This window comes from Mustelus asterias, chromosome 1, assembly GCF_964213995.1.
Source record: "Mustelus asterias chromosome 1, sMusAst1.hap1.1, whole genome shotgun sequence".
Classification (NCBI taxonomy): Eukaryota; Metazoa; Chordata; class Chondrichthyes; order Carcharhiniformes; family Triakidae; genus Mustelus; species Mustelus asterias.
The window spans coordinates 132,688,358-132,715,311 of record NC_135801.1 but is presented as its reverse complement, the minus strand read 5'-3'; the positions used below and the strand labels follow the sequence as shown (position 1 = coordinate 132,715,311).

The following is a 26,954-nucleotide window of genomic DNA, read 5'->3' as shown; positions in this document are numbered from 1 at the left end:
AGATGTTTCCGATGCTCCTTGGAGGATTTATAACTCTCCAAAATTGTAGTTAAACTCCTGCAGCACTTTAAGGCCTGGCACGACCCGAGACCGGAAAATTCCACCGGAGGTCAACAGGCCTTTCCATTGCCTGCCCCTCGCCTGGTCCGATTCCCATGGTGGGCGAGATGGGAGAATTCCGATGCTGGAGTTGTAAGTGACAGATTCTATTTAAACGTTCAGTGGTTTAGTTGATACTTTAATGCAGAAAGTAATAGATTTTATCTTAAGCAGGATTGTATAGAATAAACAGATCTGCTGTCACTATAATTTCAGATGAAAATCTCACTTACTTAGACCATAAGACCATAAGACATAGCAGAAGAATTAGGCCACTCAGCCCATTGAGTCTGCTCTGCCATTTAATCATGGCTGTTTTTCTTCTCATCCCCATTCTCCTGCCTTTTCCCCATAACCCCTGATCCCCTTATTAATCAAGAACCTATCTATCTCTGTCTTAAAGACACTCAATGACCTGGCCTCCACAGACTTCTGCAGCAAAGAGTTCCACAGATTCACCACTCTCTGGCTGAAGAAATTCCTCCTCATCTCTGTTTTAAAGGATCATCCCTTTAGCCTGAGGTTGTGCCCTCTGCTTCTAGTTTTTCCCACTAGTGGAAACATCCTCTCCACGTCCACTCTATCCAGGCCTCGCAGTATCCTGTAAGTTTCAATAAGATCCCCCCTCATCCTTCTAAACTCCAATGAGTACAGACCCAGAGTCCTCAACCGTTCCTCATACGACAAGCTCTTCATTCCAGGGATCATTCTTATGAAGATCCTCTGGATCCTTTCCAAGGCCAGCACATCATTCCTTAGATATGGGGCTCAAAACTGCTCATAGTGCTCCAAAGGGGGTCTGACCAGAACCTTATTCAGCCTCAGAAGTACATCCCTGCTCTTGTATTCTCACCCTTTCGACATGAATGCTAACATTACATTTGCCTTCCTAACTGCCAACTGAACCTGCACGTTAACCTTAAGAGAATCTTGAACAATGACTCCCAAGTCCCTTTGTGTTTCTGATTTCCGAAGCATTTCCCATTTAGAAAATAACCTATGCCTGGATTCCTCCTTTCAAAGTGCATAACCTCACACTTTTCCACATTGTATTCCATCTGCCACTTCTTTGTCCACTCTCCTAACCTGTCCAAGTCCTTCTGCAGCCCCCTTGCTTCCTCAATACTACCTGCCCCTCTGCATGTCTTTGTATCATCTGCAAACTTAACAACAGTGCCTTCAGTTCCTTCCTCCAAATCGTTAATGTATATTGTGAAAGAACTGTTTGACCCTCTTTTACAATTCGAACCTCTGTCTGTGGATTCAGTTAATGAATTTCGCTCATTGAAAATTTCATGTTTCTTTTTTATTTGATTTTATAGCAGAATGTTGTACAATGTACTAAAGCATTTGGGCAAAAGCATTCTTGTCCTTCTCTGAGCAAAGCAATTCAACAAGTTATGAAGTTAAACAGAGTGACAGAAAGACTCTCAAGACTCAGTATAATTCTTCAGCAGTCATATTGTAAGTTTGCATGCCAATTACTTTCGCAATCCAGGCCAGGTATTTCTTTGATAGGAGTGTGTAAATCCCAGGCTGATTGGGATTCGGAATCTCAGGTCCAGCTGTCACAATCGCTTTGTACACACCTTTGCAAATGAAAGGGCCACCTGAATCACCCTGGAAGAAAAAGATAACAACTAAACGGAATTGGCTAAATTTTAATCAGTTTAGATTGCAATATATTCATGTCTTGTTGAGCTGTGCTCAGTATTTATGTACATGTAAAGGGTTGCAAGAATGTTAGAAAAAAATAGCATTGCATCAATCTGGTTGGTCCAGGAAATATCAGATCCCATGATAGCTCTTGTTATCCTCTATCAAATATATCATCCAGTCGTTAACCAACCCACTCTCAAATTTGCTGCTAAATTCAGCCCTTATCTCCCAACAGCCCATTTCATCGTTATTTAATGTCACTAAACATCAACAATCTTTACACCATAGACACAGGGAAATATTTTTACTTACTAAATCTGAGTTTGGTGGTAGGACTTCCTACATCATGTGAACTATCCTGAACCTCACCTTTTTCTCTCCATTATCCATGGTTTGTTTCCATAACCATGTGTCCCTGCATTTGGACTTGCCAGAGTACCAGGGGCCTTCAGCAACACACACCATCATTTTAAAAATTTGCTCACAGGATTTCTGCATTGCATGGCAAAGCTACATTTATTGCCCATCCCACATTGGCACGAGAAGATGGTGAGCTTTGCACTTTGGAGCAAATTAGATTTAGTAGAGAATATTTTAAACAGAAGAAAGTGTAAACTTTTAATTTGAAAATGGATATAATTAATTTGGAAGCAGCTCAGAAAAAATTCATTCCACTCATTCTTGGGATGAGGGACTTATCTAATGAAGAAAGGTTGAACAGTTTTGCTCGACACCCATTGGAGTTTAGAAGGATGAGAGATGATCATATAGAAACATATCATAGAAACATAGAAACTAGAAGCAGGAGCAGGCCATTCGGCCCTTCGAGCCTGCTCCACCATTCATTTTAATCATGGCTGATCATTGAATTCAATATCCTGATTCCCTCCTCCCCACCCCATTTCCCTTGATCCCTTTAGCCCCAAGAGCTACATCTAATTTTTTCTTGAAATCAAACAACGTTTTGGCCTCAACTACTTTCTGTGGTAGTGAATTTCACACCTTCACCACCCTCTGGGTGAAGAAATCTCTCTTCATCTCAGTTCTAAAAGGTTTACCCCTTATCCTCAAATTATGACCTCGTTCTGGACTCCCCCACCATTGGGAACATTCTTTCTGAACCTACCCTGTCTAACCCTGATAGAATTGTATAAGTTTCTATGCGATCCCCTTTCACTCTTCTGAACTCCAGAGAACTCCCTTCAGATCCTGAAGGGACTTGACAAGGGGAATTGTGGGAGGAGAATTCCCTTTCTAGGGGACACGAGAACTAGGGGACACAGTTTAAGACATTCAATGGCATTACCTTAACTGTCGCCCACTGGCAACATCGTGAGTGTTACCATTGGCCACTAACTGAACTAGACCAGCCATATAAATATGGTGGTGACAAGAGCAGATCAGAGGCTGGGAATTCTGTGGTAAGTACCTCACCTTCTGACCTCCCAAAGCCTGTCAAGGTAAAAGTCAGGAGTGTGATGGAATACTCTCCACTTGCCCGGTTGGGTGCAGCTTCAACAACACTCAATATACTCAACACCATCCAGGGCAAAGCAACTCACTTGATTGGTCCACATCCACCATCTTCAACGTTCACTCCCTTCATCACTGATGTACAGTGGTAGCACTGTGCATCATCTACAACATGCACTGCAACAACTCACTAAGGCTCCTTTTACATCACCATCCAAACATCTAGAGAGACAAGGGCAGCAGATGCTTGGGAACACCACCACCCGCATGTTCCACCCCAAGCCGCACACCATCGAAACTTGGATCTATATCATCATTCCTTCATTGTTGCTGGGTCAGAATCCTGGACCTCCTATCCTATCAGCTCTATGGGTATATGTACACCGCAAGGGCAACAGCAGTTATAAGAGGTGGCTCAGTAATATAGTTGATGAAATCGACTTGATACAGAGCATAAATATAAAGTTCCAGATAATTAAGTCAACTGTAGGGATGTCGGTTCTTACATGATTAGCATCTACATTTGTAAAACTGGACCATCCACTGTACATCGGTTTATCATTCTATTTAATTCATTCTCACAATGTGGGCATTGCTTGCAAGGCTGGCATTAATTGCCCATGCCTAGTTGACGTGAGAAAACGGTGATGCTTTAGTGAAGCATTTTAGTTGATCCAACTGAATGGAGTTTGCATGTTCCCCCTGTGTCTGCGTGGGTTTCCTCCGGGTGCTCAGGTTTCCTCCCACAGTCCAAAGATGTGCAGGTTAGGTGGATTAGCCATGGTAAGTTGCCCCTTAGTGTCCAAAGATATGTAGGTTAGGTGGATTGGCCATGGAGATGCGTGGGGTTATGGAAATAGGCTGGGGGGGAGGGCTTGTGTGGGATGCTCTTTCAGAGTCATGCAGACTCGATGGGCCGAATGCCCTCTTTCTGCACTGTAGGGATTTTATAATTCGATGAATGACATTTAATCCATTTCAGAGGGTCAACTTTGATGATGTGAGTTTGGAGTCAGTTATAGGCCAGGCCAGGTAAGCCCAACAGGTTTGCCTCAGTAAGAGACATTAGTGAACCAGCTGGATTTTTAGAGTAATTACAGAAGTTTCATTGTAACTTTAACTGATACCAGCTAACACAGTACACTTACTTTGTATGCGCTTTTCCTGCCTTGTCCGTCACCAGCACAGATCATGTCCTCTGTAATGTTAGGATTACCCCTGTAATTACTGTTGCATATTTTGCGATCTACTACAGTTAGGTCCACTTCTTGAAGCAGATCAGCTGTGGAAATTGAATTTGGTTTAGTTTTTCCCCATCCTGCCACTGTACAGCGAGTTCCGGGTTTCACATCCGCACCTTTATCGGCAGGTAGTTTGAGCAGCTTCACATATTCATTGATCTTTGCTTCACTGGACAGCTGTGGTACAATAAGAATTAATTAATATTTTTGCTTTTCAAAATGTGAAGAAGATCTCATAGTATTGATTTATTCCAAATTATATCAGTAATCTTCTCCTTGTGAGAAACCTGCCTCGCAAACATCTCCCCTCTAGGACTGAATACTCTGACTTGGATCAGTCAATGGCTCCATGGGCACTGACTGCTCTCTGCTCTGGCTCTCCAGATGTTGTTTATCATTTATGGGCCGTGTTGGTTATTGTTGTTATCTGGAGGTTCACAATTCAGTCCAACCCAATTCACACCCAACACCCACACAGCAGCAATCACCGGACAATCTGGAGCAGGATTCCCAGTTGGTTATTTTTCAATTTGCAGTCTGAGGGTGATTGAAACCATTTGTAGGGAAGTAACCGCTGTCCAAGCTGGCAGTAATTAACGTGAATCTGGGATTTTCCTGACCTGTGTGTGTGATCTATTTAAATGGGTATCCACATGTACATCAATATGTGGATATCCATATGGAAGAAAATATCTCCCATTGGCTGTCTACCCTGAATCCTCAGACTGTGACTCCTGGTTCTGGACTCCCCCACCATCGGGAACATCCTCCCTGCATCTATCCTGCCTAGACCTGTTAGAATTTTATAAATCTCTATGAGATCCCCCCTCATTCGTCTGAACTCCAGCGAAAACAATCCTCACCTAGTTAATCTCTCCTCATACATCAGTCTCGCCATCCCCGGAATCAGCCTGGTAAACCTTCACTGCACTCCCTCAAGAGCAAGAACAATCCTCCCTCAGAAAAGGAGACCAGAACTGCACACAATACTCATAGGTGTGGCCTCACCAAGGCCCTGTATAATTGCAACAACACATTCCTGCTCCTGTACTCGAAACCTCTCGCAATGAAGGTCAACATGCCATTTGCCTTCTTTACCACCCGCTGCACCTGCATGCTTACCTTCAGTGGCTAGTGAACAAGGACACCCAGGTCCCGCTGCACACTGCCCTCTCCCAATTTTCAGCCATTCAGGTAGTAATCTGCCTTCTTGTTTTGGCTTCCAAAGTGAATAGCCTCACATTTATCCAAATTATACTGCATTTGCCATTGATTAGCCCACTCACCCAACTTGTCCAGATCATTCTGAAGGATCTCTGTATCCTCATCACAGTTTACCCTCCCACTCTACTTGATATCATCTGCAAACCTTGAGATGCTACATTTTGTTCCCTCATCCAAATCATTAATATATATTGTATATATATATATATAACACATTATTAATATTATAATACAACAATATACAAAGACATAGAACATAGAACAGTACAGGCCCTTCGGCCCACGATGTTGTGCCAAACCTTTTCCAAAACCAAGATCAAGCTATCCCACTCCCTATCATTCTAGTGTGCTCCATGTGCCTACCCAATAACTGCTTGAAAGTTCCTAAAGTGTCCGACTCCACTATCACAGCAGGCAGTCCATTCCACACCCCAACCACTCTCTGAGTAAAAAACCTACCTCGTACATCCCTGCTATATCTTCCACCATGAACCTGATAGTTATGCTCCCTAGTAACAGCTACATCCACCCGAGGAAATAGTCTCTGAACGTCCACTCTATCTATCCCTCTCGTCATCTTATAAACCTCTATTAAGTCGCCTCTCAAACTCCTCCGCTCTAAAGAGAAAAGCCCTCGCTCCCTCAACCTTTCCTCATAAGCCCTACCCTCCAAACCAGGCAGCATCCTGGTAAATCTCCTCTGCACTCTTTCCAGTGGTTCCAGATCCTTCTTATAGTGAGGCGACCAGAATTGCACACAATATTCCAAATGTGGTCTCACCAAGGTCCTGTACAGTTGCAGCATAACCCCACCGCTCTTAAACTCCAACCCCCTGTTAATAAACGCTAACACACTATAGGCCTTCTTCACGGCTCTATCCACTTGAGTGGCAACCTTCAGAGATCTGTGGATATGACCCCCAAGATCTCTCTGTTCCTCCACATTCCTCAGAACCCTACCTTTGACCCTGTAATCCGCATTCAAATTTGTCCTACCAAAATTAATCACGTCGCACTTATCAGGGTTAAACTCCATCTGCCATTTCTCGGCCCAGCTCTGCACCCTATCAATGTCTCTTTGCAGCCTACAACAACCCTCCACCTCATCTACTACTCCACCAATCTTGGTGCCATCTGCAAATTTACTGATCCACCCTTCAGCCCCCTCCTCCAAGTCATTTATAAAAATCACAAATAGCAGAGGACCCAGCACTGATCCTTGTGGTACACCACTGGTAACTGGTCTCCAGTCTGAAAATTTTCCATCCACCACCACCCTCTGTCTTCTATGAGATAGCCAGTCACTTATCCAATCGGCCAAGTTTCCCTCTATCCTATACCTCCTTACTTTCTTCATGAGCCGACCATGGGGGACCTTATCAAATGCCTTACTAAAATCCATGTATATGACATCAACTGCTCTACCTTCATCGACACACATATTATATTATAATTAGTTTTCAAAAATCAAAGAGTTAGGGATTGGGGAAAAGTGTTCAATAGATTCTATGTTAAGTGTTAAATTTTGTTTTTAAAAAAAGGTAGGAATTATATTTTGAGTGGAAGCAGTCATAATTCTGTCGACGAGCCGAAGGATTTAGTTGACAGATTATTATCCCAAGTTGATAAAATGGATTTAAAAAACTGGAATTCTAGACTTTATCCTAAGAGGTAGAAAATTGAAAGCCAAGAGTTAATAATGAGCCAAGCTAAAACCTTAATAAGATTTCAATTACATGCAGAATTGAACTCCACCCAATGGGAAGGTTATTGAGACTTTGCACGAGGATACCCTGGAGAAACATACATTATGCAACCATCCAGAGCTGGAGTCATGGTAGCGGTCACAGAGTTACTGTTTGAGATGCAGAAAGACAATTGCAATGAAGGACTTGATAAATGAAGATACTTTAGTACAAAAGATGATGGGGAAGTTCGATAATCCTTGTTTAGACAGTTGTGAAGCTTTGTATCTCAATTCCAGGTTTAGTTGTTCATGTGGAAACGATTCTGACCTTCAATATTAGGGTGAATAGTTAGATAAAGGAAAAAAGATGAAGGGATATGGGGATGGAATAGATAAATATGGTTATTTGTCCGCAGTGCCAAGGAATTTCCTCAGATGATATAGCTACACTGTATTTTATGCCTATCATGCCAACTAGTACTTATGAGAAAAATTCCTACGAATTTAATTAATTATGCCTCTTTATAAAAACAGTCATAAACAGCAGAACTCAACATACATGGTCGGGCACCAAGGATACCATGGAACTTATGCCATGTTCCTCTGCGACTACCTTCGAATGGATGAAAAGTAAAACTTGGAGCAATTCAACTATCGTTTAGAACCATAGAAAATTACAACTCAGAAACAGGCCTTTTGGCCCTTCTTGTCTGTGCCGAACCATTTTTTGCCTAGTCCCACTGATCTGCACTTGGACCATATCCCTCCACACCCCTCTCATCCATGAACCCGTCCAAGTTTTTCTTAAATGTTAAAAGTGATCCCCCATTTACCACTTTATCCGGCAGCTCATTCCACACTCCCACCACTCTCTGCGTGAAGAAGCCCCCCCTAATATTCCCTTTAAACCTTTCTCCTTTCACCCTTAACCCATGCCCTCTGGTTTTTTTCTCCCCTGGCCTCAGCGGAAAAAGCCTGCTTGCATTCACTCTATCTATACCCATCAAAATCTTATACACCTCTATCAAATTTCCCCTCAATCTTCTACGCTCCAGGGAATAAAGTCCCAATCTATTCAATCTCTCTCTGTAACTCAGCTTCTCAAGTCCCGGCAACATCCTTGTGAATCTTCTCTGCACTCTTTCAACCTTATTTACATCCTTCCTGGAACTAGGTGACCAAAACTGTACACAATACTCCAAATTCGGCCTCACCAATGCCTTATATAACCTTACCATAACACTCCAACTTTTATACTCGATACTCTGATTTATAAAGGCCAATGTACCAAAGGCACTCTTTATGACCCTATCCACCTGTGACGTCACTTTTAGGGAATTCTGTACCTGTATTCCCAGATCCCTCTGTTCAACTGCACTCTTCAGAGTCCTACCATTTACCCTGTACGTTCTACTTTGGTTTGTCCTTCCAAAGTGCAATATCTCACACTTGTCTGCGTTAAATTCCATTTGCCATTTTTCAGCCCATTTTTCTAGTTGGTCCAAATCCCTCTGCAAGCTTTGAAAACCTTCCTCACTGTCCACTACACCTCCAATCTTTGTATCATCAGTTTATGCCCATTAGGCAGGTAAAATTTCAGAAAATTCATTCATCGACTCTTTTCACATTTGGGGGTGATTTTCCCAGCCCACTTGGCAGCTTGAGCAGCACAGCAGGCCGGAAGATATCAGCTTCCGTGGGCTTTCCGCTGGGTGCCCGGGCCTCCACGTATCTCCCAGCTGAAGATTGACAGAGTAATCAGCTCTGCACCAGTAATCGGGCGCCGAGCTGATTAGCATATAGAAATTTTCATTTCCATTTCATCAGTGGGCCTGGGACTGAAATCTCCGGGCCTGCTAGCGTCTCCCCCCCCCCCCGACCCCTGCCAGGAGTGGTTCACTCCAGCGGGAATTACAACTGTTCCTCATTAACGGGGAACAGGCGGCCGACCCCGCTGGAGGGAACAGAGGCCATTGAAGCCTCCCCGGGAGATTGGGGATAAGGGGGCAGTACCAGTCTGGCAGTGCCAGCCTTGTACCCTGGCATTGCCCAAGGGGCGAGCTGGCACTGCCCACTGGGCACCTTGACACTGCTCACAGGATATTGGGCAGTGCCAAAGAGCAAGGACATGGGGTGGGGCTATTGTGGGGTGATTGTTGGGGTGGAGGGTCCCACTGCCACTCTGCAACCAGGATCGCAGGCAGAAGAGGGAAGAGGTGATCAGGGCTGGCCAACCGGGTTGGGGAGGTGGGTCGGGGCTGCTGTGGGGACAGGACTATGGAGTAATGAGGGGTTGGGACAGCCGGCTGCAGGGGGATGTTGGGGTTACCAGAGGGTGGTGGGGCAGGAGTTGGGGCTGCTGGAGGCGGGGGGGGGGGGGGGGGTGGGGGGCGGGGGCTGGCGTTGAGACTGTTGGGGGCTGATCAGGAGATTAGGCCAGGGAGTGGGGGGGGCGGGGGGAAATCAGGGAGATCAGGGCTGGCTGGGTGGGGGGAACATGAGGACCGGCCTGGGGAGTTCCGGGAGGCCAGCGATCGGGTGGTGGGGAGATCGGTAGGCCAATGGAGGTTTTGGAGCTACCCAGCGATCGGGCTGGCCAGTGAACTGGTGGCCGGCAATGCAGGGCCACTCCGTATGCGCCGCTCTCGGTGCTGACAGATCAGCGCATTCACAGGGGCCCACTCAACGCTATGCTGCCGCCTTTTGGGTGGGAATAGGCCCCACCCACAGATTTTGAGAGTGAATCCCACTCGGACACTCTATCATGCACAGATTCTGGAAATCTCACTGAAAAGACCAGCAGGATTAACTCTCATTTTCCTGCAAATTGGGGACTTTGAATTTTTTTGGGAGAATCCCAGCCTTGGTATTTTATATTTTGACAATATAAAAATGTTGGGGAGGTTAAGGAGAAATGCAAACTGAAGACTTAGAAACATGAGAACTATAATGAGTAAACAGTTACAGCTCTTTCAGAAGTGGTGTAAATGGGAAAAGCTCAAATACTTGAATGTTTTGCATGAGGGTGAATGGAGAGTTTGCTGATTCATCCTAAATGATCAAGGCAACTCGGGCCTGGGCATAAAACTGCAATAATTAAGATAACATACAATCATACAACCTCTACAGTGCAGAAAGAGGCCACACAGCCAATCGAATCTGCACCGCCACCAATCCCGCCAAGACCCTATCCTGGTAACCCCTCCAATGTCCCTGCTAGTCCTCTTGACTATGGGGCAATTTAACATGGCCAATCCACCCAACCCGCACATCTTTGGACTGTCAGAGGAAACCGGAGCACCCACAAACAGGAGGAATCCCACGCAGACATGGGGAGAACATGCAAACTCCACACAGATAGTCACCCGAGGCTGGAATTGAACCCGGGTCCCTGGCACTGTGAGGCAGCAGTACTAACCACTGTGCCACCGTGCCGCCAATTTCTTTTGATCTTTTGCATTGAGATGCGACAAAACACCAAACTTTTAAATACTTCTACAATGCTACTACGAATCTATACACCATCCTGACTTATATTGTGGTTCCTTCACTGTCATTGGATGTAAAGTGTGGAACTCCCTTCCTAACAGCACAGGGTTTACGTACTGTAGTTCAAAAAGGTGCTGGTCACCCACTTCTCAAGGGCAATTAGTGGTGGGCAACAAATTCTGGCCTTGACATCCCATGATAGAATAAATTTGAAAACCTGCTGAAGCTGGTTGTGTCCAGGACCCTGTCCTGAGGACATGCACAGTTATATCCTACAACAGGGATGATTGGTCTCTATAACCTCAACCATCTTCCTGTGTGCGAGCTATGATCCTGACCCATGGAGAAATTTCCCCCGATTCCCATTGACTTCAACTCCGTCTCTTTCATTTGGTGAAATGCAGGCTTGATGTCAAAAGTTTTCCCTTTAACTTCATCCCTGGCATTCAATTATTTTTTTCTAGATTTGAACGGAGGCTGAAATAAGGGCTGGAGTCATGTGGTCTGTCAGAACATAAATGAAGATCGGTGAACAGGTTATTGTTTTCGACACATGGTTGATAACTTTGAATAAAATCATCCATCACTTTATATTGATTGAAAGTAAACTAATGGGATGTTAATATGCTGGATTAAATTTAACCTTTTTATTCCTCTGTAATCTTCCAGATTGTCGGTGTTGTACCTGTACTTGAACAGGGGAACAACTAATTCTGGAGAGCAAGTGATCAGCCCTTGCTGGGTCCAGTGTGCTCAGCTATTTCCTGATATCACATGAGTGAATCGGATAGGCTGAAGGTGGGCATCTATAATGGTGGGGACCTCAACAGGAGTCCAAGGTGGATCATCCATTTGGTATTTTTAACGAAAGATGGTTACAAAAGCGTCAGTTTTGTTTTTGCACTGACATGCTGAGTTTCACCATCTTTGAGCTTGGCAGTGTTTGTGGAGACACCTCTTCTGGTTAGATGCTTAATTGTCCACCACCATGCATGAAAGAATGTAGGAGGACTGCAGAGTTTTGATCTGATCTTTGGTTGTGGAATCACTTTTTGCTCTGTCTATAGCATGCTGCTTCCTCATGCATGCAACCTCACCCGTTTGACATGAAAGTCATGTGACTCAGTAGTTAGAGCCCTTAACTCTGAGTCAGAAGCACGGTGGCACAGTGGTTAGCACTGTTGCCTCACAGCGCCAAGAGACCCGGGTTCGATTCCCGGCTTGGGTTACTGTGTGGAGTTTGCACAATCTCCCCGTGTCTGTATGGGTTTCCTCAGGGTGCTCTGGTTTCCTCCCACACTCCAAGAATGTGCGAGTTAGGTGGATTGGCCATGGTAAAAAATTGTGCCTTAGTATCAGGCACAAGCTAGTTAGGGTAAATGCATGGGGTTATGGGGATATGGCCTTGGTGGGATTGTGGTCGATGCAGACTTGATGGGCCGAATGGCCTCCTTCTGCACTGTAGGATTCTATGATTCTGTGAGAAGCTTTGGGATCAATTCTCACTCCCGGGTGTGTTGGACATGGAAGAAGTGTTCATGATATGGTTTAACAGGTTGATAATTAGCTTGCTAATCCAATCAACATTTGCCCACTGTCCCCAAAGAGAAAAACAATGTGAAATTGCTAAACAAACCAACCCTTATGCCAGGTGCAGCTCCTGACATGATCTGCTTGATGCCTCATTGAACCAGGGTAGGTGTCCCAACCTGAGGAGCAAAGATTGGTAAAGAACATGGCCTCTGATTGTTGTCTAACGACTTGCTGAAAAGCCCCCAGTGTGGATTCAGGATGAAAACACAGGGACAAGCAGCTTGTTGATGCTCATTATACACATGAACAGAATACACATGACAGCACTGTGATCTTCTGCATGTCTGAGTCTCAGGGATTTTCTGGCCACGCACGCCCCAAAACCAGAAAAACCCACCCGAGGTCAACAGACCTTTGCACGGTCCTTGTCCCACCCGCTACGATTCCCGTGGCAGGCAAGATGGGAAAATGTAGCCCTCATCTTTGTCAATTCTTCAACCAACAAAATGACTGGTGAATCTCACTAATTGTTTTCTATAAACTTTATTTAAAGAGGTAAAGCTGTAACTTTCCTGTGAAATTAAACATTGATGTCTTTCTGAATGAATAATTGTAAACACCACAAGGAAATCTGAATGGAAGAAATAAAATTCATACTTCGAGCAGCATGATGTCATTTGTACGCTTATTTTCATCGTACTGTGAATGGGAATGTTGCTTCTTAACTGCAAGTTTTTGTTGACTCTTCTCGTTCCATTTGAGAGAATGAGCTCCAAGAACCACTTGAGTCAACTCAAAGCTGTATTTCATCAGAAACAGAGACAATTATTATTTGCTTTCATTAAAATAAAAGCGATTTCCATAAATACATGAAAAAGAACGATTATCATTTCAAACAGTGTAAGAATATCAAGCTGAACAAAATTAACCAATATTTACTATTTAGCATTTCTTCCTTCCACTGATCAAACACTGAATCGACAATTCAGGAATAGACCACTTAGCTCAACTTGTCCAAATGGCGTTAGTTGAAATGAATTTACTTCCACTGTCTGTTGGTGGGATTTTCTGCTCCCCTTCGCAGCTTGTTTTCCAATGGCGGGAATGGCTCGCTATTGGTCAGAGGAAAGATCTTCCGGTCCCACCAATGTCAATGGCGTTTTGCCTTGTTTGCCAGCCACATCGCTGAGGAACCTGCCATGCGCGGGTTGTCATTGGCGGGAGCAGGAGATGTCATCCGATGTCATCCCGCTATGTTCCATATCTCCCGTTACGCATTTCCCTCATATATGTAAAGATTCTTGCCAACACACAGTAAGGCAGATTATTAGATAAATTAGAACACAGATTACTGGAATTAAATAGCAACTTAGTCAGTATCCATAAAGTTGGCACTTTATTCAAATTCTTTCTCAGATGCTGACAGATCCATTGTGCATCATTTCTAGAGTTTTACCTCAGATTTCCAGTAACCACAGTTTTTCTTTTGATCTCTAGTGCAGTGAATTAGTTATTAATCTGGAGAAGTGCAGACAGATTGAGGTGTGGATTTTAACAAAAGAATGGAAATCAAATATTGGTGAAATATTCACTCTCGAAAGCCTTAGGGAATTCTATTGGGACAGCACATCTTAGCCAATGACCAGCTCATGTTTGCAAGCTCAGTTGATCATTGATGAGTTCCTGTACCACTGATGCTCTCCCACATCACTCGGGTCATATTTTGATACCACCAGTGCACCAGAGGATGTGTAGTGCAGAAGAATGTCCACAGTGGGAGGAGCTAGGGGCAGCATGGTGGCACAGTGGTTAGCACTGCTGCCTCACAGCGCCAGGGACCCGGGTTCGATTCCCAGCTTGGGTCACTGTCTGTGTGGAGTTTGTACGTTCTCCCCGTATTTGTGTGGGTTTCCTCCGGGTGCTCCGGTTTTCTCCCACAGTCTGAAAGACATGCTGGTTAGCTGCATTGACCTGAACAGACACCAGAATGTGGCGACGAGGGGAATTTCACAGTAACTTCATTGCGGTGAGAATGTAAGCCTTACTTGTGCCTAATAAATAAACTTAACTTACTTAGGAACCCCTCCCTCTGACTGAAAGCACCAGCACTCCAAAGTTCCTTTCCAAAGGGGTTTCAATTAAATGATTGGGATAAATGTCCTGTTTGTTCTGGGACCTGGACCCTCAGTTGGGACAAACATTCCATGATGTGGATGGCCAGGTGTACCACTGTCTATCATGTTCACATTGATAGGTCACAGAAACTCCCAGCCTGAGTCTACATCCATCTATTTCAGAAGCTCTGCAAGAGGCACACAGAGGTTCTATCCATTATGAGGCCCTGCAGCGTCCCTAACTAAAAAACCTGATGTATTCAGGTCCTAAGTTAATTTCTGGCTCTCCAGGTGTCCAGTAAAGGGTTACAGAGGCAGTACCCTTTCTGCAGAGTTCTATCCTGGTTAGTAAGGCCTCACCAATAGAATATATTCAGCAAAACAACCTTATAGAATACTTTTAATGCACTTTAGATTGACATGAGGAGTTGATGTTGGTGTCATCAGGCCATTACTCACACAAGTTACTAATAATAGTCTGTGGTCATTTTGCTTATCCTGTATGTTGCTCGGGATGTCACTAATATAATCCTGTTTCTAACAATGAGAACATAGGTGAAATCACTGATTGGAGCTACGGGGTAGAACTATTATTAGGGACAGAGATTCTTGCCACTTGGATCCATATAATCCTGCAAGTGAATGGTCTAATAAGTAAAGTAAAGTTTATTTACAAGTAGGCTTACATTCACACTGTAATCAAGTTACCGTGAAAATCCCCGAGTTGCCACACTCAAGCGCCTGTTCGGGTACACTGAGGGAGAATTTAGCATGGCCAATACACCAAACCTCCACATCTTTGGACTGTGGGATGAAACCGGAGCACCCGGAGGAAACCCATGCAGACACGGGGAGAATGTGCAAACTCCACACAGACAGTGACCCAAGCTGGAAATCGAACCCAGGTCCCTGGCTCTGTGAGGCAGCAGTGCTAACCACTGTGCCACCTGAACAGACAGTTCACTTCCAGCTGGACAAGCATTGGGGGACAGAAATACTCTTGATGGCACAGCCTTGGGTTTGTGTGGATAGCAGATGGTTGTCTGATCAAATACAATCATTCTCACCATGAGAGAACCAAATAATATTTTGCCATCTTACAACAAAGCCATCGGTGGAAGTAAATAATTGGATCTTTTTATCAAATCAAAGGTATCTGAGTACCAGTAATGGTATGGCTGTAGTGTTTGAAAGTAATTATTTGATGTGAGTTAGATTTGGGAGTTAAACTATTTTTATAATTGAATTCATAATCAGCAATATTTCATCTGTATAAGTTCACACTTTAACTTACGATTCACAGTGTGCTGCAGTCAGGACCCATCTACGTTCAATCAAAGCTCCTCCACAACGATGTACATAGCGGCCAATTGTCTTGCTATATTTCTGGATCGATGCCATGAAAGGTTTTGAATGGGGTTTAGCTTCATGGCCTCCGATAATTTCCACACCATGATCTGTATTAAAAAAGAAGATATTGAAAGGCTACTTGATTGGTTAAAATACAACAGTCACAAGAACAGGTGACAGACTGGGTATTCTGTGGTGAGGGTCTCATCTCACTATCATCCAGGAGGAACTTGTGAGCCAATCAGCGGGAAATGTGGGACAGAAACAGTCTTGCAAACGGCAGCATGTTTGCTGAGGAGAAAGAGGTTTTCACACAGGAGGCAAGGGGGAGAAGGGAGTGAGGGAAAGGCTGTTGGGCCTGCAATATGGCAGACTGTTCAGAGCCACAGGGAGGACATACTGCCAGGGTCATGGGGTGGACAGACTGCCAGGATCACGGGATGGGTATATTGCCAGGGTCATGGGCGAGACAGGCTCCCAGGATCACGGGGAGGATGTACCGCCAGGGTCACGGGATGGGCATATTGCCAGGGTCATGGGTTAGGCAGGCTCCCAAGGTCACGGGGAGGACGTACTGCCAGGGTCATGGACAGACCGCCGGTGTCATAGGGAGGACAGGCTCCCAGGGTCACAAGGAGGTCAAACTGCCGGGGTCAAAGGGAGGACAGGCTCCCAGGGTCATGGGGAGGTCAAGCTGCTGGGATCACGGGAAGGACAGTCTCCCAGGGTCACAAGGAGGTCAGACTGCCGGGGTCATGGGGAGGACAGACTCCCAGGGTCACAAGGAGGTCCGACTGCTGGATCAATCCAGTCCTAAGTGGACGCACTAAAGGTCTTAGCAGCAGAATGTGCATCTGGAGCGTTTATTGACAAATTCATTAGTGATTGGTTGGTAGGGGACATCGAAAGCGATGTACTCAGAAAACAGCTCCTGAAACAGATGGACCTGACTTCACAGTCTGCTTTAGAAATGTGCATTTTAAATGAGCAGTCCATGAGATTGAACAGATAATTCAGGCATGAAACAACATGGTTTACGAGGGAAACGGAGGGATATGCAGTACAGGGGCACTCTGCATCAATTGATGAACTATCTGCAACATTGCATAAAGATTTACAGTGGGAAACAGCACCATTTCAACAAGCTCGTGCTACCAAATAAACCTGTTGGACTTTAACCTGGTGCTGTGGGACTTCTTACTGTGCCCATTTCAACAGGACACTGAAGTATTTTCAGTTTGGGGGCAGCCTGCACCAATTGCAGCCCCCAGCACCTTCCAAACAGGGCACAATATCTCACCTTTGGAAAAACATGCAATCACTGTGGCAAGTGAAATCACTTTGCCAAATGCTGCAGATCCAAATGACAACAGCTTCTCCCCAGTGCCAGCAGTACCCCTGACAGTCACTTCCCCAGGGACAGGCGTGTAACTCGGACTCAGTGTCATCTGAATGAAACGACCAAGGCACCATCAATGCAATCATCCATGCTCTATTGCAAAAGTGTGGAACTGACCACTCAACAAAGGAAAAGTATTCTCGACAGTACAGATAATCTCAACCAATACCAGTGAAAGTCAAAATTAAAATGGGGGAAAGTGCAATGTTCTGTGAGAAAGAGACCTGGAGGCCACACTGGATCCCAATCAGCAGTCTGACCTTGTGGCTTACGGTGGACAGACAATCACCAGCAAGGACTTGGCCACACTTCACTTCCCAGTCCATCAAAGCTAATTCATGTCTCACACTAACATAGTTATCTTTACTGAGATTCAGGACCCTGGTCTCAGAATCAACTATGTTATGGAATCATAGAATCCTACGATGCAGAAGGAGGCCATGTGGCCCATCGAGTCTGCACTGACCACAATCCCACCCAGGCCCTATCCCCATGACCCCATGCATTTACCCTAGCTAGCCCCCCTGACACTATGGGGCAATTTAACCTAACCCGCACAACTTCGGACTGTGGGAGGAAACTGGAGCACCCGGAGGAAACCCATGCAGAGGCGGGGAGAATGTGAAAACTTCACACGGTGACCCATGCCAGGAATCGAACCAGGGTCCCTGGCGCTGTGAGGCAGCAGTGCTAACCACCCTGGCACTGTGAGGCAGCAGTCATTATCCACCTTGATAAAGAATTCTATCATATTATGGTCACTCATCCCCAAGGGTTCTCTCACAACTAGGGACCTGAGCAAACTAGAGGGGTTTTACCTGGGCAGGATTGGAACTGATGTCCTGAGCGGAGGGGAGCAGGATACTTGCTGGAATGGTTGAGGAGGGTTTAAACTAATATGACAGGGGGATGGGAATCTATGTAAGGATCCAGAACAGGGGAATCAAGAACAAGAGGAAAAGAAAGCAGGGAGAATAAGAAAAGTGATAGGCAGAGAAATCAAAGGCCAGAGTCGGATACGGACACAGTAGAAAATAGTAGGAACGGGACAAGAAACATTAAAAGGGTTCACTTTAAGATTTTGTATCTGAACACCTGGAGCATTCGATATAAAGTAGATGAATTAGTTGCACAGATAGCTGTAAAGGAGTATAATATAGTTGGCATTACAGAGACATGGCTCCAAGATGACCAAGGATGGGAACTAAACAATGAGGGTTATTCAGTGTTCAGGAAGGACAGACAGAAAGGAAAAGATAGTGGGGTTGCATTGTTGATTAAAGAAGATATTGATACAACTAATCCTTTCTCATTGCACATTGCCCAGGCCAACATGGCCTGTTCTCTTGTTGATTCCGCAACGTATTGCTCAGAAAACCATCCCGTATACACTCCAGAAAACCATCCTGTATACACTCCAGAAAACCATCCCGTATACACTCCAGGAAACCATCCTGTATACACTGCAGAAAACCATCCTGTATACACTCCAGAAAACCATCCTGTATACACTCCAGAAAACCATCCCGTATACACTCCAGAAAACCATCCTGTATACACTCCAGAAAACCATCCCGTATACACTGCAGAAAACCATCCTGTATACACTGCAGAAAACCATCCCGTATACACTCCAGAAAACCATCCCGTATACACTGCAGAAAACCATCCCGTATACACTGCAGAAAACCATCCCGTATACACTGCAGAAAACCATCCTGTATACACTGCAGAAAACCATCCTGTATACACTCCAGAAAACCATCCCGTATACACTCCAGAAAACCATCCCGTATACACTCCAGAAAACCATCCCGTATACACTCCAGAAAACCATCCTGTATGCACTGCAGAAATTCCTCCTCTATTGTGCTGTGACTAATTTGACTCACCCAATCTATTTGCAGATTAAAGTCACCCATAATCACAGATGTTTCTTTAACTCATGGAACTCTGATTTCCTGTCTAATGCTTTTCTCAACATTACCACCATAGATTGGTGGTCTATATACCACCCCCACCAATGTTTTTCTGCGCTTTGGTGTTTCTTAACTCGACCCATACAGATTCCACATCATCTGTACTAATATCTTTCTTCAATATTGTATCAATATCTTCTTTAATCAACAATGCAACCTTTTCCTTTCTGTCTGTCCTTCCTAAACACAGTAAGTAGTCTCACAACACCTGGTTAAAGTCCAACCGGTTTATTTGGTAGCACGAGCTTTTGGAGCGTTGTCCCTTCATCAGGTGAGTGATGAACACTGAACTAAACACTGAATAGCCCTCAAGATTTAATTCCCCTCCTTGGTCATCTTGGAGCCAAATCTCTGTAACGCCAACTATATCATACCGTTTTACATCTATCTGCGCAACTAATTCATCTACATTGTTTTGAATGTTCCAAGTGTTCAGGTACAAAACCTTAAAGTGAACATTTAACATTTCTTGTCCCGTTCCTATTTTTTTTTACTCTGTCTTTATCTGACTCTGGCCCTTGATTTCTCTGCCTATCACTTTTCTTATTCTCCTTAATGTCTTTTCTTCTTGTTCTTGATTCCCTTTGTTCTGAAACCTTACATAGGTTCCCATCCCCCTGCCATATTAGTTTAAACCCTCCCCAACCACTCTAGCAAGTAACCCCCCGCCCCCCCCCCCCCATCCCCCCTCCCCAACCTCTACCTACCCCCCCCCCCCCCGCCAAGGACATCAGCCCTGGTCCTGCCCAGGTGTAACCCGTCCAGTTTATATCGGTCCCACCAGCCCCAGAACTGGTCCCAATGCCTGAGGAATCTGAAGCCCTTCCCCCTCACACCATCCTTTCAGCCACGTATGCATTCCATATTCTGCTGTTTCTACTCTGACTAGCATGTGGCACTGGTAGTAATCCTGATGTCACGACCTTTGAGGTCGTACTTTCCAGCTTGCTTCCGAGCTCCCTGTGTTCTGCTTTTAGGACTTCATCCCTTTTTCTACCTATGTGGTTTGTAACAATGTGTGCACGACAACTGGCTGTTCACCCTCCCCCTTCAGAATGTCCTGCCACCACTCTGAGACATCCTTGATCCAAGCACCAGGAAGGTAACACACCATCCTGGAGTCTCATTTGCAGCCACAGAAATGCCTATCTATCTTCCTTACAATTTAATCCCCTGTATATATTGCATTTCTATGCCTATTGCTTCTCGCCTGTGCAGCAGAGCCAACCATGGTGCTGCAAATTTGGCTGTTGCTGTTATCCCCTGAGAGGCAATTCCCCTCAACAGTATCTAAAATGGTATATCTGTTTTGCAGGGGAATAGCCACAGGAGATTCCTGCACTTCCAGCCTGGCCCTCTTACTCTGCTGGATGGTCACCCATTCCCTTCATGTCTATGGAGTCTGAGCCTGAGGTGTGGCCACCTCTCTATACTTGCTATCGACGATACTCTCCACCTCACAGATGCTCCACCATGTCCCCTGATGCTGCTCCAGCTCTGAAACTCAGGTTGCTAAGAGCTGCAGCTGGAGACACTTCCTGGTCACATGCTGGAAATGTTCATGGTCTCCCACATGGAGCACGAGGAGCAGACCACAGCTTGGAGTTCTCCTGTCATGACTTTCCCTCTTTAAATTAAACTGTTGGAAGATGATTGATATCAGAATATATCCAATTCTGAGGGCCAATCTTCCCTACTCCTCGTTACTGCTGAATATAACTCTTACAAACTATAAACCACAAAATCTACCTTTGAAACTATGTGATAACTATAAGTGATAAAACTATTAAATGCTTACCCAACCTTACCCACTACTTACCTATCAGCTCTTTCCCTGTGTCCTCTGCTACAGCAGTAGGACAAGACCACTCCTGAGATTTCAATGTTAGAAAGCAGGGAGAAAAGGCAGAAGGTGCCTCTTTTCCCCTCTGCACCAAATTCCCACTCAGCTCCAAATTCCCGATAGCCTCACCCTCACTCTGGATGTGTCTCACTCTGGGTGAGGTCTCTCCCACAGTTTGTGCACAAGTTCACTGGTCAACTTGCAAAGGTGTCAGAAGTAAACAAGGGAAAGTTATTAAATTTTACTGGACCTGAAAATGGGGGCCATAAGAAATCATTAAACACTTACATATATTTGGAAAGACTAAGTTCAAAGAAGTGCTGAGGACCATTAAATCAAAGATAAAATGGAAATAGGCTATTTAAGGGGACATGTTGAACTGAATTGTTGGCTGTGTGTGGGGAAGACATCCTTGAAACAGTTTGTTCAAGAGAAGGTGTAAAGTCTCAAAACGTCATCCAGAAAAACAGAGAAGTTAAATTCCCCTCCATGGAACTGAAATCTATAAATTGGGTGTGCATTTGAGGTAAATAAACTTGCAGAACCTGGGGTTAGAGTGAGAATTGGAAGTGGATGGATTGCTATGGGCCAAGTATCCTCCTTCAGTACCGTAATCGCTCTCAGATTCTATAGAACAACGGACAACATAAAGGTGATCAATAGATTTATCAACTTATCAGGCAGGTTGGCAGTATTTTACTTCTCTCTGTACTGAGATACTTTGCTTTGTTTGAAAAATATCTTTGCTTTTTCTAAAAGTAATAAATAAAAAGACATAAAATATGGGGAAGTAAATATCCATAGCAACAACACAGAAGTAAAATTCTGCAAATGTGGACATCTGAAATAAGAACAAAATTTTCTGGAAATACTCAGTAGGTCAGGCAGCATCTGTGGAGATAAAATGATTTAATATTTCAGGTCGAAATGATGTTTCATCAGGACTCAAAACACACAGTGCAAATGTAATCTCAACCTGAAGTGTTAACTCTCGATATCTATCAATGTAAATATAGTAAGGAACACATTTTAATATATTAATATATTTGACATTGAGAGTTTAAGCTAATTATGATAAAAATTCTTAATACATACTTATTACCACTTAAGGATTATTATAATACATCCTAATATAAATATACCAAGTATAAAAGTTGCTTATTTTGTTACTTACAGGTTGGAGTAAGGGAAACCACAATCAAAGAAATGAACAGAGTATATTGTAACCACTTCATTGTTGCTTCTATTGTGATTACAAGTGAAGTTCTCAAGTAATTTATAATAAACTCAAAGTGATGTGGTTTGTTATCTTTGATGTCATCTCTAAAAAGCTGCAACCTTTCTACTGTAATTCAGTTCCATTTACAGCGAACCACATGACACAACCCAAAGCTGATCAGAGTATCGCAACAAATATTAAGGCATTGGTAAGAAGAAACTGGGGTTTCACTGGGATTATTTTAAAATATTTGAATCAGTAATCATCTATATTTTGAATTTTCAATGAAATATTCGGATGGTACATAGGACATATTTAGTGTTCCCATTCACGACTCATCAGATACTGAAACAGTCTGTGTGCATATGGCTATAAACTGAGAGAGGGTAATGTGCAATGAGACCTGGGTGTCCTTGTAAACCAGTCGCTGAAAGTAAGAATGCAGGTGCAACAGGCGCTAAAGAAAGCAAATGGTTTGTTGGCGTTGATAGCGAGAGGATTCAAGTGCAGAAGCAGGGATGTCTTGCCGCAATTATACAGGGCCTTGGTGACGCCACACCTGGAATATAGTGCGCAGTACTGGTCCCCTATCTGAGGAAGGATGTGTTTGCTATAGAGGGAGTGCAGAGAAGGTTTACCAGACCAATTCTTGGGATGGCAAGACTGATGTATGAGAAAAGATTGGGTCAGTTAGGATTGTATTTGTTGGAGTTCAGAAGAATGAGGAGGGATCCCATAGAAACCTAGAAAATTCTAACAGGACTAGACAGGATAGATGCAAGAAGGATGTTCCTGATAGGCGGGGAGTCCAAAACAAGGGAAACAGTCTCAGGATTTTAAATGCTAATTTGAAGAATTTTAAATAGTTGCGTTGAATTATAACCTTTAGGGTTTTACAGCAAAGCAGATATGCCCATTTTTTTCAATGAATGAAATTTATACAAAGCAAAAGGACATCTTTTGGATGGGATGATTCTGCAAGGCATTGACTGAAACCAGAATCATCCATCATAATCAAGGAGCCAGTGAGAGTTGTTGCATCAAAGTTGGTGAACATACAACTGTTAAATACTCAGTAAATCAACACCCTTTTCTTTCATCCAGAAAAAAACATATACAGCTTTCCATCAAGAGGGACAATAAATTCTCATGTAAGTCATATTCCTGAGGGTTTATTTTTTTACATGACATTTCAGTTCTTTTGCTATCTTCCTAAATGTTATCACATTATTTGAATCCTATCAGTTGCCATTCCCATTCTATTGTATTTAGTAATTTCTGTAGTTTTTGTACATAACCATTTCTCAGTTATTTGTTTTCATTCATTTTCTGGTGTTACGCCCTGATATCAATGGAGTTTTTACAATCAAGGTTTTGCAATAGATTTCTGCAGCAGTGTAATCTTTGTAGTAGATTTTTCTCTCGCATAAGTCCAAGTCCATTTCTATAAATGAGTCCTTAGTCCCTTTGAAGTGGTTGTGCCTAGAGGGAGGTGACACAGCATTGGCTCAAGCTGACTCCCAACTCCCAAAACAGTTCAGAGCAGTGATGGGCAACGTAGGCAGCTGGTTGAGCTGCATGAGTGGCCCTCCTTCACCTTAGTGGGACGCAAGATTGAAATCAGGCTTGTTCACTTTCCATGACCCCAGGAATAAGATTAAAGACATTTAACATATGCCAAATATTTTATATCGAGTTATAAAATTGCTTAATCATTTCTACATTTGTAGAACTGTCATCAACTTCAAATGGTAAAATGAAAAGGAATATTTACACATTGGAAGAAGAGGGAATGCATGGCTCTCATTGTCAACGTTGTGTTTAATCAGCGTGCACCTCACTTCACATCCCTTGCTTTACATGAGCATCGCTTCAGTCATACCGGTGGGAAAAAAACTATACTGCCACAAATCAGTGGAATTTGGGAACCCTGTACATGGGCACCGGTCAACAATATGTCTTGTGGGCCGCATTCAGAACCCAGGGGCCCACTGCTGGTTCAGAGAGAACTAAACACTCTTCATTAGGGCAAAGCATACTTTTTTAATTCTCCTTCCCTTTCTTGTTAATCTCCTCAAAAGATTCAATTAAGTTAGTCAGACATAATCTGCCCTGAACGAATCCATTCTAAATATCCTTCATTAATCCAGGCCATTCCAAATGGTGATTTATAATCAGAAATCCCTCCCATAACTTACTCAGTTAACTGTGCTAGGCTTGCAATTACTCAGGCTCTCGCTTTCTCTTTTGTTCCCAGCAGTCCTCTGGCATCATACCATAGCATGGAAAATAATGGTCAGCACCTTCTCTATTTCTCCCTTTGCTTCTCTTAGCAGCCTGGGATACATTTCATCTGGGTCTGGTGACTTATTGACTTTCCAGGATGCTAAAGCCCTCCTTCACTATGTTTTTACCATCCAATATCCCTCTCCTTTGCTTATGATGCTTCATTAATCGCATCTGTTGTGAAAACAGATGCAATGTATATATTAAGAACTATGCCCATGTCTTCCTCTTCCACTTATCCTTAGTTGTTGTTTTGCATATTTATAAATTATCTTTGGGTTTTAGTTGATTTACTTGCCAGTGTTTTTTCATGCCCTCCCTTTGCTTTTGCAATCTCCCTTTTAATTTCACTTCTGACCTTTCTATACGACTTTAGGTGTTTTATTGGATAGATCTCTCACCATCTGACATAAGATCCTATTTTTGCCTTTTCTTATTCTTTTTGCTCTTTACCCATCCAGTGGGATCTAGATTTGGGAACCTTTCCTTCAATGTGTGAATACGTCCGGCTACTCTGATGTCTATTTACTTATAAACATCTGTTCCCAGTCATTGGCCGAGATTTTCTGGTCCTTCTTTCTGACAGGAACCTCTGGTCCTGCCGAAGACAACGGGGATTTAAATGGGTTGCCGCATCTGCCATCGGAAAACCCACTGCAAAGTCTTGCAATTGTCTAGCTTTGTTCTTATCCATAACTGTGCTAAATCTAACTGCAGAATGATCAGACTAGCCAAAGGTGCATTGATTTTGGGCAGAAATTGCCACTCACCAGTGTTGGAAAGTCACGTCTATGCGTTGAAATGAAAAGGAAGAGACAAGAAGGAAAGCACCCACTTTGTATAAATTAATGCTGATGTGGTTGAGACATTTGCAAGTAGCTGACAGGCCACCCAACCCCAGAGCCTCTGAATATTCGCCTTCTTCACTACAATGGGTGCGTCCACTTCCATGTATTTCAGCGGTGAGTCTGACATGTACTTCCAGTAAGAAGGGAAATGGGAGCCCAGAAGCTGATGGGATACTGGACTGCATTCAAGTTAGTCATAGAGTAATGAGCAAGTGAAATTATAATGCTGCCTGACCTATTGAATATTGTCAGTATTTCCATTTGTATTCACCGCTTGTTGGTTTGATTTTTGTCGTCTAAGAAATGCTCGCATTTGGACTTGCTTACATTCTCCAATGTGCTGCAATAATAGGATCTTCTTGTCTGATTAAATATTCTTGAGAACATGGGCTGTGTTTGCACAGGTCTGTAAAATATTCCTGAGAGTTGAGTACTTTAGAATACAATTGGAGGGAAGATAATTAAAATTAAAAATGTAACCTGTTTTGAGCCTGTTAAATATCTAACCATGCTGAGGTGTCTGTTAATATGTTTTTATCAATAAATGTTTGTTTTGGATGTGATCTGTGAACAGATTGATTATATCTGTCTTAACAGGCAATCTTTAATCATTAATCTTTCATTTTTTTTACATTAAAACCAGTGAAGTTGATAAGCATTAGAAGCTGATTGAAATCATGCTTAGCCTTAATCTTTGGTTTGGCTGGTCTATCTCATCATTCTGTACTGGTGAAACAGAGCTCAAATTATTCATCTGAGTAAACGCTCTGCAAACCTTTCTCCCATCCATTGACTCTGTCTCCACTTCCCACTGTCTCGGAAAAGCAGCCAGCATAATTAAGGACCGCACGCACACAAGACATTCTCTCTTCCACCTTCTTCCATCAAGAAAAAGAGACAAAAGTCTGAGATCATGTACCAACCGACTTGAGAACAGCTTCTTCCCTGCTGCCATCAGACTTTTGAATGGACCTACCTCGCATTAAGTTGATCTTTCTCTACACCCTAGCTATGACTGTAGCACTACATTCTGCACCCTCTCCTTTCCTTCTCTATGAATGGTATGCTTTGTCAATATAGCGCATAAGATGCAATACTTTTCATTGTATACTAATACATGTGACAATAATAAATCAAATCGGAGAGAAAGGAAGAAGACCTCCTTGAGAAGCCAGGCATTGGAACCAATGCCTTTGAGAGTGCTGTAACAGAGAAATGTAGGAGTTACTGGCTTAACATCAGTCGCTGCATTTCAAAATTAGCACACAGGAATGTGAAATTTGGGAATGGAGGTAACCGTTAAGGAGGCACAGGTGCTGCATACCTGGCATCCAATCAATGAAAAACTTTCATGTGCTGTTCAGAATTGGCATTCATAACAGCTCAATGGACACCCAGTCATTAATCATGAGCAGTTTATTATTAATTAGGATGCCAGATCTGAGAATGGAGAATTGAGGTAGATCTGATTGTGCATGTCATTCAAACCTTCTCCAACCACTGTGGGATTT

The 26,954-nt window shown here is 43.6% G+C and overlaps 1 protein-coding gene across 1 annotated transcript; it reads right to left on the bottom strand.

The window, feature by feature from the left end:
- Positions 1-1,385: 1,385 nt before the first annotated feature.
- LOC144500314 (granzyme K-like) lies at positions 1,386-22,344 on the bottom strand. The gene is made up of 5 exons (XM_078223066.1): positions 22,265-22,344; positions 15,814-15,976; positions 13,063-13,204; positions 4,380-4,649; positions 1,386-1,719 (listed from the first exon to the last, which is right to left on the bottom strand). The coding sequence occupies exons 1-5, from the start codon at positions 22,323-22,325 to the stop codon at positions 1,537-1,539; spliced, it is 819 nt and encodes a 272-aa protein (XP_078079192.1). The 5' UTR covers positions 22,326-22,344; the 3' UTR covers positions 1,386-1,536.
- Positions 22,345-26,954: the final 4,610 nt, after the last annotated feature.

What these genes read in the sequence shown, in the direction of transcription:
- LOC144500314 (XM_078223066.1), bottom strand. Translation starts at nt 22,325, where the DNA reads ATGAAGTGGTTACAATATACTCTGTTCATTTCTTTGATTGTGGTTTCC. An exon ending in GGTTTCCCTTACTCCAACCT is followed by an intron (nt 15,977 to 22,264) that starts GTAAGTAACAAA and finishes TTTTTAATACAG; the next exon opens with ATCATGGTGTGGAAATTATC. An exon ending in ATGACATCATGCTGCTCGAA is followed by an intron (nt 4,650 to 13,062) that starts GTATGAATTTTA and finishes ATTGTACCACAG; the next exon opens with CTGTCCAGTGAAGCAAAGAT.